This window comes from Cyphomyrmex costatus, unplaced genomic scaffold (assembly GCF_001594065.2).
Source record: "Cyphomyrmex costatus isolate MS0001 unplaced genomic scaffold, Ccosl1.0 scaffold1331, whole genome shotgun sequence".
Classification (NCBI taxonomy): Eukaryota; Metazoa; Arthropoda; class Insecta; order Hymenoptera; family Formicidae; genus Cyphomyrmex; species Cyphomyrmex costatus.
Genome location: NW_017275317.1, coordinates 15532 through 28641, shown reverse-complemented (window position 1 = coordinate 28641; position 13110 = coordinate 15532). Strand labels below are relative to the sequence as shown.

The window sequence follows — 13110 nt, the reverse complement described above, 5'->3', positions numbered from 1 at the left end:
ATGCTTCGCGAGCGTTCTTTTATTTCAAATATTGTACAATTACGTGATAGTTAAATAGTATCATTAAACTTAAGGAATAAACTTAAATTTATTGATCAAACGAGTACATTTGTGACTAAAGTAAAGTAAAATCGTCCGGCTAAAGTTATAATAATAAAGCAGACAACAATTATTAAAACCGGAGAACACATATCTTCTTACATCATAAGTACTTACGAATTGTTGTCTGCTTTATTATTATAGCTTTAGCCAGACGATTTTACTTTACTTTAGTCACAAATGTACTCGTTTGATCAATAAATTTAAGTTTATTCTTTAAGTTTAATGATACTATTTAACTATCACGTAATTGTACAATATTTGAAATAAAAGAACGCTCGCGAAGCATATTATTATTTACATTTGTCTTTATTTTCACATTATTATTATGCAAGCACACAATTTTTTATTCATGTATTACGTAAGAAATAAAGGCAGTATTTATTTCATTAACTTTTCATCATTTATACAACACAATATGAAAAATGGTCAAATGCCGATATTGTTCATAGCTTTTGCTTATTATTTAACATAAGGTATCTTAAGTACAGTCTTAAGATGTCGTAAACTAATCATATCAAAGCCGTATGAGCGTCTTAAAAGACATCATTTATGAATACTAGTCACGGACTAGGTACACGCAAGTGAGGCGCGCGCGCCGGCTCTGAACGCTGCATGGATCCGAGTGCTTATTCGTTAATTTCAAGAAGCTCTCATGCAAAAACTATTTGTCGGTCGCAATTTTGCTGAAGGAAAAAGTTGTTTGTTTTAGCATAAAGTATCATGTCCTGTACTTCGAATCCGCGAATACGTTATTATGAACGTTGTTTACTTTGAAACTAATCACAGAAATGGATTGATTTATAATTTGACATACATAGAAATTAAAAATAAATAAAATATATCATTTTTTGATTTTAGATATTGAGTTACCTATTTTGATATTTAACCCTCAAACGGTACTCTAGTGCGAATTTGTACCAGCGAATTTTCCACCAAACGATCATTTTTTAAAAAGTCCTTTTTTAATAACAATTTTTTTGTAATTTGTAAACCTGTAATCTTAATTTCAATAATTCCAATCGATTTGTCGGGAAATTTTACCCCTAACATGTACATACACAAAAATTTTTTAATGCATTTTTCATGATGCGATTAGAGAATGAAATCATAAAATCCCAATTCGCACTAGTGTACCGTTTGTGTATACCAAAACGAAGTGTACCGTTTGAGGGTTAATAGTGTACGTGATGAATTATTACAAATCATATCAGTTTACGACTAGTATACAATATGATGCTAATTTATCAAAGGTAAAACCAATACTGACAATGTAAATATTTATTACTTAAATTCTAATTAATAAAAATTAAATCACTATAAATCCTTCAATTTAAGCTACGGTGGATTAACGCGCTATCTTATAAAACGAGATTCTCAATTTAATCAGAAATATCTGTTCCTCATATATAAAATAGAATGTCGCACGTGTCATATGGTTTCAACATTTTCTTTCGCCCCTTGAGAAAAGTTGTCATTACAAGGCTGTAATAATGCATGAGGCCATTTATAATGCTCAAGGGAGTTTTCATATCTCTAAAAATAAAGCTGATACGAGAGATTTATTTCATTTCCTTTACAATTTTCTTAAAAACCGTAGGAAACGCATTGGCATTTTGAGTCATGCGAGTGCAGCCATTTTGAACGGTGGAATTGGTTACTCAGTTCATACAATATGCACATTTTCGACGTTATTTATAACACTTTTTGTTTCATTTCACCGCCCGAACTACTTTCATTAAGGAGACCATCTTTTATTGAGACATCTACGTGTGAAAGCTGAAAAAAGAAAGAAAAACGCCCGTCAAGGCACACGGTACAATAGAAAATGTATAACTGGCAGTGTCATTGTCTCAGACAATGATTAACGTGTCTGTATTACATTGTCCACTCGGATATATGCTTACGAATAAAATGACAACGCCATTCAACGAGCATTGACAAAAGGAAATGTTTATCCCTTGAAAAAAATACACATAAGCGTTCTCCGCGATAAAAATAAGAAAATTAATGATTCGCCACTGGAAACGTAACTTTATTTTTTTACAACTCTATTTTTCCGTGACGATATTACCAGTGTGACCTGGGCCGGCTTAATGACCCGTTAAAGTGCTATCATAGGCGGAGAAACGCTCGCGTTAATTGGTTTCTCGCGTGATCATGTCAGATGGCATGGCGCATATCATTTATATGATTACACCTGAGAATAAACAACCTCTTGATCTCATTATGAATAAAGTTCGCAATATAATTCGTAAAGAAACTACTAGAATATAATGCATTCTCATATATACTATTTTTCTCTACATTGTCTACATGTATAGAATTCATTAATGGTGTTATTCTAACGCGTCACGTTCCGCTTCTCCTATAGAAATAACCGCGTAATTCAAAAAATAAAAATGCACATTAACCAAAATTACATCGCAAATATTTGTTGAATATTCTGGCTTGCCTTTGATCAATTTGTTAGCATTAATCAATCAACTTGTGTTAGCATTAAAAGTATCTCTAAATGTGTCACGTGTTATTATTATTTTCTATTTAATGTTATTCAATAATTTATTTGACGCACGAAAGTTTTTGCACAATGTGTATCAATGGCAATGCGTTTATTGTGTACACGAAGTAAGAGAGAAGGAGATCGAACTTAATAGAACGCAAGCTGAAAAAGTGGTCCTGATTCGTGACCCCTAATTGGGAGGGAGTCCGCTGAAAGGAATAAATTCTTATGGTTGGGCGCCATTTGCAATTAACCTTACCCGAACAGTCCGGCCTGGCTTGCATTGACGAAGTAAGAGCGTGCTTGTATTATACGGAGAGGTTAAGATTAAAAGTTCCAAAAAATTAAAAAAGGTAAAGATTTATAAGAATTAATAGTGAATTCGATCATTTGCACTACGCTAGATTAGTACGTACTAAAAGCTACTGTGCACAAAATTAGCAGAGTCAAAGCATATAAATAATTTAAACGATTAAATATTCAATAATATAATAATATAATATTCATTTTAATATTAAATATTCAATATTTCACCTTTTTTAATTTTTTGGAACTCTTAACCTCTCCCACGATCTCTTACTTCGTGACCTCTCCGTCTAATGCAAGCAATGGATCAGGCCGGACTGTTCGGGTAAGGTTAGTTGCAAATGGCGCCCAACCATAAGAATTCATTCCTTTCAGCGGACTCCCTCCCAATTAGGGGTCACGGACTAGGACCATTTACATTTCACAGAGTTCGATCTCCTTCTCTCTTACTTCGTGGTCACGAAGTAAGAGATCGTGGGAGAGGTTAGAGTTCCAAAAAATTAAAAAAGGTGAAATATTGAATATTTAATATTAAAATGAATATTACATTATTATATTATATTATTGAATATTTAATCGTTTAATTTATAATATTTATATGCTTTAATTCTGTTAATTTCGTGCACAGTAGCTTTTAGTACGTATTAATCTAGCGTAGTGCAAGTGATCGAATTCACTATTAATTCTTATAAATCTTTACCTTTTTTAATTTTTTGGAACTTTTAGTCTTATAACCTCTCCATATAATACAAGCACGCTCTTACTTCGTGAATGCAAGCCAGACCGGACTGTTCGGGTAAGGTTAATTGCAAATGGCGCTCAACCATAAGAATCCATTCCTTTCAGCGGATTCCCTCCCAATTAGGGGTCACGAATCAGGACCACTTTTTCAGCTTGCGTTCTATTAAGTTCGGTCTCCTTCTCTCTTACTTCATGATTGTGTAAAAGCTCCGCTATCCGATGTTGTATCTGGAGACCAGTGTTGCCAATTTAGTGATTTTGTAGCTAGATTTGGAGATTTTTGAAAGCCTATTGCGACTTTTATTACAAGTTTGCGACCTGTCGAAACTTTGATGTTTTTTGAAAAACATCTAGAGAATTCTAGAGAATTTCAAGCTCGTTCCTAGTCGTATTTTGATATACATTACTAGTGCTATTACTGAAAATCTATAGTATATGTTACGTGCGTTATATATTTTCAGTACTGGCAGTTGGCAGTGTATATCGAAACTCTAGTAAATGGGCGTATTTAGTGGTCTCAACTGTTGAGTCTACTGAACGCAGCCATTAGGTCTGTTCTTTTTACGGAACTGGTGCATAGAGTGCAATAAGTTGAAGTGAAACAGATATACGTTTGTTTCATTTCAACTTATTGCACTGTATGCACTAGTTCAGACAGTGCAGACAAAAAGAACAAGCCTACATCAGTGAACATAATTGGGCGCGTTTTGTAGACAAAATACAAAGTCGTTGCTCGATGGTGCCATTGTCATCCTTCTTTAATCTCGCTCACAGATTATATATAGGGTGACCCATTTTAATCGACGGATCCAAATATCTCCTAAAATACGCCAGCTATAAAAAAATGTTTCAAATAAAAATGGAATGGTGTCGAGGGGGACACATTTTAGTCATATTGTTTTTTTTCTAAGTGGAGGCGTTAAAAAGATATGAAGGTCACCTCCACTTTTTTAAATGGAATTATGTAATTTTTTTTAGATAACGTGATTCCTCTAACTATTTTGCATATAGAAGTATTAAGGTAGATATACCAAAAAAACCAATAGTTTTCGAGATATTTTACACTTTATTTTGGTACATTTTGACACAAAATGTTAAATAACTCGTAAACTGTTGACTTTTTGATTATCGTACCTTAATACTTTTGTGAATAGAATAATAAGATAAATCAAATGGTATAAAGAAAACACACAGTTGCTTTAAAAAAAATATGTATGCAAAATGGATAATTTTTTAAATACGCAACTATGTGTTTTCTTTACACTATTTGATTTATCTCATTATTCTATTCACAAAAGTATTAAGGTACGATAATCAAAAAGTCAACAGTTTACGAGTTATTTAACATTTTGTGTCAAAATGTACCAAAATAAAGTGTAAAATATCTCGAAAACTATTGGTTTCTTGGTATCTCTACCTTAATACTTTTATATGCAAAATAGTTAGAGGAATCACGTTATCTAAAAAAAATTACATAATTCCATTTAAAAAAGTGGAGGTGACCTTTATATCTTTTTAGCGCCTCCACTTAGAAAAAAAACAATGTGACTAAAACGTGTCCCCCTCGACACCATTCCATTTTTATTTGAAACATTTTTTTATAGCTGGCGTATTTTAGGAGATATTTGGATTCGTCGATTAAAATAGGACACCCAATATCTCACTTCGCTGTTTTGAGAATAAGAACTTAAAATATTTCACAAATCCTATTGATTGCAAGCTGATTCAAAAGTAAGTACGTAATTTATAATTTGTAATACTCAAGTAATGTGCGATAAACATTTCCAAAGAAATGCATATACCTTTTGAATAATATAATTAAGACTAATGTAACTGTGCGAGAATAAAAATAAACACGTATCTAACCTCTTTTATACACATCTTTTAACATTTAAGACTCTACGATCATCTGCGATTCCTATTGACCCTGTATTAAATCACAAGAATGGTCGTGACAGTCAATTAGAAGTATAATATAAACTATAATTAACGCTTCAGATTAGCTATTGCTATCACTCTTGTGACTTTGAAATGAGTTTATGACCGTATTATAGACCTTGCATAACTATATGCATGTAAATATATTTCACATGTAGCAAATTTTGTAGACATTATTGGATAATATTTAATATTTAAATTTTTTAGTGCCTCCACAATATACCTGTAACGATGGCGCCAGGAGTCTTTCTAGATGGCGTTCACTTTTCACTACAGACTTATCTTTCTATTCTATGTATAACCTATATTCACTATTCATCGTAATAAAGCATCTTACAAGCATACGAGCACGTTACATGGTGTCAGAAGAAAAACAGAATAAAAACAGAAAAATAGTCGGGAAAGTACCAAAATGGAATCGAATAATGCCATCAAACCGCCCGAACCATTGATTGTGAAGACAAACGGCATGCCTGAAGCGTGGAAACTATGGATTCAACGATACGAGTGGTATTCCACAGCCGTTCAAATGCAGAAAAAGCCTGAAAGTGTTCAAGCTGCGTCGCTAATGGCTGCTATGGGAGCGGACGCAGCTATTGTCTACAACAGTTTTAACCTAACAGAGGAAGAAGCCACAAATACAGCGACGATAAAAGCAAGGTTTGCAGTTCATTTTGCACCGACACCGTCACAACCGTATGTACGTTTGCAGTTTAATAATTTACGTCAAACAGAAGGTGAGACATTTGATTCCTTCTTAACAAAAGCTCGTACACAAATTAATGATTGTGGTTATAATCAATTAGCAGATGAATTACTACGGGATAAGATAATTTTCGGCGTACAGAGTAAAACATTACAACAACGATTATTAGAAGAGGATAATCTCACATTAGGACGCACCATCAATATGTGCAGAGCATGGGAGCGAGCGTCAAAGCAAGTTGAACAAGCAACAGCGATGTCAAAGCAAGGAAGTGAAGCAGTAAATGCAATAAAAGTACACCAGGAGAAAAATAAACAACAAGGGAAACATAAGAAATGCACACGCTGTGGATGACAACATGAGAAGTATAGCTGTCCAGCAATTGATAAAACCTGTCTTAAATGCAAAAAGGTAGGACACTTTGCAAATCTGTGTCGTTCTAAGGAAGGAAAAAAAATGAACGAGGTACAGATGACTAATTATACACAACCAAATGTGGAAGGCGAAAAAGACAGCGAGATATTATACGTAAATGCATTACAAGTTTCTGATGAAAAAAGAAAAGAGGATAACGAGAGTAAGTGACACGAAACATTGGAAACAAAATCAGGTCAAGAAGTGAGAGTAAAATTGGACACAGGAGCAGAGTGTAATGTGATGTCGCAAAAGCAGGTTAAACTATTGGGTGCCACATTGACTTCATCAACGACAAAGGGTATCGTTACATATAATAAGTCAAAAATGGATGTCAAAGGTGAAACTGATATTAAGTTTTACATACGACGCAGGTTAGTTATTATTAATTTTAAAGTAGTTAAAGAAGATGTACGAACTATATTAGGACGGAAAGCGTGTGCCAGCCTTAATTTTGTTAAACGAGTCCATACAGTACAAGACACGTCACAGAAAACAATGGCAGAAATAAAAAACGAGTTGTTCACCGGTTTAGGCTGCATTAAAGGATACGAATACGATATCGAGCTAGAGGAAGGAGGGCATCTAAAGATACACCCAGCTCGAAGGATACCATTCTCATTAAAGGTTGAAGTCAAGAGACAACTTGACAAAATGGTACAGATGGACGTTATTAACCTTTTAACGGCGGGAAAATGTACGTTAAAATCGACCTTTTATTAGACGTAAAATTTATAAATAAATTCAATTAATTTCTTATGTGGAGTCCCCAACCTGACTGCTGGTCGATATATCGACCAGCCCCATCCGCAAGGTAAAGTCCAATGTAAAAAAATTTGGCGCGAAGGTTTGAGAGTATTTTCCTACGTAATTTGATGCGCTGAATACGGGAAAAATGGTGAAAAAAATCCTGGTGGCATCCTTGACCTTGAAAATCGCCATTTCAAGGTCAAATATTTTTTTACTATTATTTTGGCCTCAAAGTTGGTATACCCACGTTTTTATATGCGCCGAGTACAAAAAAATAGTCATATGTGTCGCAAATGTCACCCTCAAGAATATTTCAAGGACACCAGTTATTATAGAACAAGCGTTTGTCAGTAAACATGCTTACTGCCCAAAGTGTCACGAGGAAGCTGCTGAATAATTGTACATCATAAGCCCTTTTACTCACTTTTACTCGTCCATTCCTCAAATAATGACTTTTTCAAAAACCTCTAAATATGAAGGTGGACAATGGCTCCCTAAAATAGTTTTTCAAAAAACATATATAACAATTACATAAAAAATTATAGTAGCTCCATATTTTATGAAAGAAATACTCTGACTTTCGCTGTTAGCGTGACCCAGGATCAACAACGTGGATGTGGCAAAAATGTGATCCCTTTGGGGTGCTTGATTTTCGTGAGTCCCCTTGCCTCTCACGTTGGGGTGCTTGATTTTCGTGAATCCCCTTGCCTCTCACGTTGGGGTGCTTGATTTTCGTGAGTCCCCTTGCCTCTCACGTTGGGGTGCTTGATTTTCGTGAGTCCCCTTGCCTCTCACGTTGGGGTGCTTGATTTTCGTGAGTCCCCTTGCCTCTCACGTTGGAGTGCTTGACTTCATGGTAATGTCGCTTGTGTGTGGTACTCTTCAAAGCATGGTGCTGCGCATAAAGGAGTATCACAACTGGGGCATATGTACATCGTTCGACGTGTAATCTTACGCAAAGAGCACAAATAACACCTTCGACTTGTACCATGCCTCGGGAAATGACGACCAACTAATCGAGTAGGAGGACTATCGTTGCGAGAGATGCTTTCAGTAGGATCAAGTTTCAATAATGATGTAATAACCTCTAATCGAAATGAAGGAAACGGTGTATGTCCTTCATTTCTCAATTTATATAAAGCATGAGCATTGGATAGACATAGATCAATAAGGAGAAAAAATAGCTTGCGATACCACTTCATTGATTTTCTCACTGTTTCTGTTATAGATAATTGTCTATCTACATTATCTACACCGCCCATATTTTTATTATATTCGTGGACAAACGTTGGCTTCATAATGTCTTCATTTGTTCGATGATTCCTTTTTCCAGTTGCACAGAATTCAAGTTCGTGCACACTTGTAAGCATGTAAACACAACGTTTATCTTGCCACTTTATTGCCATCCACACATCATTATGAGCGACTTGTACTTCACCTCGCACTAATTTGTTTTCTAGCTTTGGCATTCCCTTTCTATTTGCTTTTACCGTGCCACACATTCCTGTGTCACGATCATGTAAAAATTCTGTCAAAATAGAAGATGTATACCAATTGTCTATATACACAACATGACCCTTATAAAAATAAGCTTGTAAGAAGTGAGCGACAATATCGCCAGTAACACCCAAACCAAACTTTTGATAATCAGTATCTGCACCAGTGTAAACAATAAAGCCCAATATGAATCCAGTCTCGCAGTCTACTAACTCAAAAAGCTTGATGCCAAAACGATTTCTCTTCAAGGGAATATATTGCTTGAATCGAAGCCTACCTTTCCATAATAACAAACTTTCATCTATGCACAGATTTTTGCCTGGAATAAGAGCTGCCGAGAATTTACTTTGTAGGTGATCTATTACTGGCTTTATTTTCACTAAAAGATGATCTACGATTTCTGAGTCATCTTCGTTATCGTGAAAATGTAAATAACGCAGAATTTTAATATACCTATCACGAGACATTATTTGACCAAAAATTGGAGTGTGCAACAAATGATCTGTAGACCAATATTTTTTCAAGTTGCCTTTCCGAACATGGCCCATTAGAATCGAAAGACCGAGAAAATTTTCAAAGTCATTTGTTGTGAGAGGACACCAAGCTTTTATATGGGAAGTTTGAACTTCATGATTTTGAGTTTCATAACGATTCGTCTCCTCTATAATCCTTTCAAGCAGAGAAGAATCACAAAAATAATTGAAATAATCAATTGGCCTATTCCTCGATGTAGAGATATTCGGATTTATTTCGGAGCTACCATCGAATTTTTTGATAGATGGGTAAAAATATGCGTCCTCAAAAATTTGATTTCCGCCATAATCGTCTCCCAAATCAATATCACCAATTTCTTCAGTCTCTGAGTCTCGTACCTCTGGTTCGGACTCGCCACTACTCTAAGCTTCATTTTTAGCCATTTTATCAAAGATAAGAATCTGATGTACTGTTTGGATAATAGTGTCAAAATAATAATAATAATAATAATAATAATAATAATAGTAATAAATACTGGAAGAGTTCTAATCAGTAATATATTATAAATGAAAAGTAGCAATCTGCAGCACCTTTACTTTATACAAGAAAATGAGTAAACAATTTTAGTCCTCTACAAGAAAGAAAGAACCGAGTGCTAACCCGCTGGCAGGTACTAACGACAATTTCAATTTTTGACCCTGAATTCACCTTGAAGATGAGTTTCGCGATACGCGGTACTATTTTTTTGTACTCAGCGCATCTAAAAACATGGGTATACCAACTTTGAGGCCAAAATAATAGCAAAAAAAATTGACCTTTAAATAGCGATTTTCAAGGTCAAGGATGCTCCCAGGAATTTTTACACTATTTTTCCCATATTCAACGCATAAAATTTTCCCTGAAAAAACATCAAATATTATGTGTCTCCTGGTTGGTCAATATATCGACCACTCCCGCCCTTAAAAGGTTAAGCCGATTTCGGAACCAACTCCAGCAGTGAGCCCGTTAGTAATAGTCAAGAGCAAAGGAAAAATACGTCCGTGCATTGACCTGAACAAAATTATCAAGAGACGATATTTCCCGCTCAAGACATTAGAAGATATTACCACTAACTTGACGGGCGCAAAATATTTCACAAAACTAGATTCTGGCAAATAAAAGTTTCAGAAAGAACTTCAAGATATTTGACGATAAATATCCCGTGGGAGAGATATAGATTTTTACGGATTCCCTTTAGTATCAAATCGGCTCCTGAGATTTTTCAAGAGGTAATGACGAAGATACTACAAGGCATTGACAATGTAGAAATATCTATGGATGATATTTTAATCTATGCATCTACGAGAGAACAGCTACAAAAAGTAACGGACAACGTACTACGAAGATTATATGAAGCCGGAATACGTTTGAATAAAGAGAAATGTCTTTTTGAAAAAACATCAGTGCCATTTTTAGGCCATATTGTGACTAATGAAGGTTTGAAGCCGGATACAGAAAAACTCAAAGCGATTGATATACTAAAAACACCAAAAGATGTTCAAGGAGTGCGTAGAATATTAGGCACCGTTACTTACTTATCCAAATTTATACCAAAGTTATCAGAAATAACTGAGCCGTTGAGACATTTACTAACAAAAGATGCAGTATGGCACTGGAACATAGAGCAAGAAGAAGCTTTTAATAAGATTAAAGAAGTATTAAAAACTCCTCTTGTACTTGCATATTATAATCCGAAGATATCAGTTAGGTTAATGGTAGATGCCAGTTCAACAGCTGTAGGCGCGGCGTTATTACAAAATAATCAGCCGGTTGCATATGCAACAAAAGCTTTAACAGAAGCACAACAGCGATATCCACAATTGGAAAAGGAGGCTTTTGCAATCAGGTTTGGATGTTTTAAATTTTATGATTTTGTTTACGGTAAAACTCTGACGATACTTACTGATCATAAGCCGTTAGAATCAATAAGTAAAAAGGTTTTAGCAAACCAACCACCACAACTTCAAAGAATTTTCTTCGATGTTTTACAATATGCTCCAACGATTCAGTATGTACCAGGTAAAGACATACCGTTAGCAGACACATTAAGTAGAGATTGTATTAATCTACAGGGAGAAACAAATACAGAACCAGAAGTGGAAATATGTGTCGTCATCCCGTATTCGCAAACGGCTATTGAGCAACTAAAACAAGAAACCAACGCAGATCCTCTGATGGCAGCTCTTAAAAGAACACTGAGGATAGGATGGCCAGACAATGTAAAGGAGCTGGACTATCCAATACGACAATTTTGGAATTATCGAGACGAAATTATAGTGATAGATGACATTGTATTTAAGAATTCCAGACCAATGATTCCTGCAGTATTACATCCAAAATACTTACAATTGGCGCATAAAGGAGGCCATTTAGGAATACAAGCAATGTTGCATCGTGCACGAGAAGTCATGTTCTGGACAAAGATGAGTGATGATATAGAGGACTACGTAAACAAATGCGCAGTGTGTCAAAAAACGCAACGGATAAGGATCCTCTAATTTTAATAGAGGTACCAAAACTACCGTCGGAAATTGTAGCAGCTGACTTTGCTAGCATAAAGGGTAAGCAATACCTTGTCATAGCTATTCGGGTTTCTATGACTTCGCTATGATACAACCAGTAGATACTGGTCAGACCGTGACAGCATTTAAACGGTGGATTTCAGTACATGGTGTACCACGTATTCTAGAAACAGATAACGGACCGCAATTTGCATCGGCAGAATTCAAGGAATTCACAAAAAGTTGGAACATCGAACATCGTACATCGAGTCCAAGATTTCCCCGATCAAATGGTCTTGCAGAAAGAGCAGTACAAGCTGTCAAGTATTTATTCCGTAAATGTACGATTGACAAAAGTGACATTTACGAGGCGTTGCTAAATATACGCAATGTACCTCGGAACAGCGTCTTCGGTTCACCAGTCCAACGTCTGTTTAGCCGGCAAACACGCACACCCATGCCGACTACTGAAACAATATTAAGACCCAAGATACAAGAGAATGTACAAGAAGAATTAGAGCGACACCGAATGATCCAGAAAAAGTACGCAGACCCACAACATCATCGATCCTTAGAACCAGGTAACACAGTAAGAGTCTACCAGGAAAATCGTAATTGGATCCCGGGTCAGGTGATAACAAAACGATCCGAACCACGATCATATGACGTACAGTTGCAATCGAGTACTGTACGATCATACGACGCAACACACAACATGTGCGCCCAACAGCGGCCTCACTACCATCGGAACCTATGCAGGAAGTCAGGCCACCACCACCAGAAGTAATTCCAGACGTACCAGCTACTTCGCAACCGACAGCGGACATCCCTCCATCTTCTGGAACGTGCTCGAATAGACATCGGACAACCCGCTATGGACGAACTATCAAAGCTCCAGATCGATTAAATTTATAACTTCCAGAAAGGGGGATGTAACGATGGCGCCAGGAGTTTTTATAGATGGCGTTCACTTTTCACTACAGACTTATCTTTCTATTCTATGTATAACCTATGTTCACTATTCATCTTAATAAAGCATCTTACAAGCATACGAGCACGTTACAATACCCAGAAATATCGAAAGGAGTGGGAGAAATTAGAGGCGGTAAAAGATTGGCTCAATCCATCCACTTCCAACTTGT

At 35.8% G+C, this 13110-nt stretch overlaps 3 protein-coding genes across 3 annotated transcripts; 2 read left to right on the top strand and 1 right to left on the bottom strand.

Moving 5' to 3' along the window:
- Window positions 1–5999: 5999 nt before the first annotated feature.
- LOC108782731 (uncharacterized) lies at window positions 6000–6647 on the top strand. The gene has a single exon (XM_018551085.1). It carries the CDS (start codon window positions 6000–6002, stop codon window positions 6645–6647), a length of 648 nt encoding a protein of 215 aa, XP_018406587.1.
- Window positions 6648–8308: 1661 nt separating this feature from the next.
- LOC108782730 (piggyBac transposable element-derived protein 4-like) lies at window positions 8309–10305 on the bottom strand. Its single transcript, XM_018551084.1, has 3 exons — window positions 10292–10305; window positions 10137–10188; window positions 8309–9850 (listed from the first exon to the last, which is right to left on the bottom strand). The coding sequence occupies exons 1-3, from the start codon at window positions 10303–10305 to the stop codon at window positions 8309–8311; spliced, it is 1608 nt and encodes a 535-aa protein (XP_018406586.1).
- A 1769-nt stretch (window positions 10306–12074) lies between these two features.
- Window positions 12075–12883, top strand: LOC108782729 (uncharacterized protein K02A2.6-like). Its single transcript, XM_018551083.1, has 2 exons — window positions 12075–12651; window positions 12699–12883. The coding sequence occupies exons 1-2, from the start codon at window positions 12075–12077 to the stop codon at window positions 12881–12883; spliced, it is 762 nt and encodes a 253-aa protein (XP_018406585.1).
- Window positions 12884–13110: the final 227 nt, after the last annotated feature.

Bases quoted from the DNA above. Each gene is read 5' to 3' on its own strand.
- LOC108782731 (XM_018551085.1), top strand. From the start codon at position 6,000: ATGGAATCGAATAATGCCATCAAACCGCCCGAACCATTGATTGTGAAG.
- LOC108782730 (XM_018551084.1), bottom strand. The intron at 9,851-10,136 runs GTGAATTCAGGG...AATGAAGCTTAG, and splicing joins TCGCGAAACTCATCTTCAAG to AGTAGTGGCGAGTCCGAACC.
- LOC108782729 (XM_018551083.1), top strand. From the start codon at position 12,075: ATGATACAACCAGTAGATACTGGTCAGACCGTGACAGCATTTAAACGG. The intron at 12,652-12,698 runs GTACTGTACGAT...TGCGCCCAACAG, and splicing joins TGACGTACAGTTGCAATCGA to CGGCCTCACTACCATCGGAA.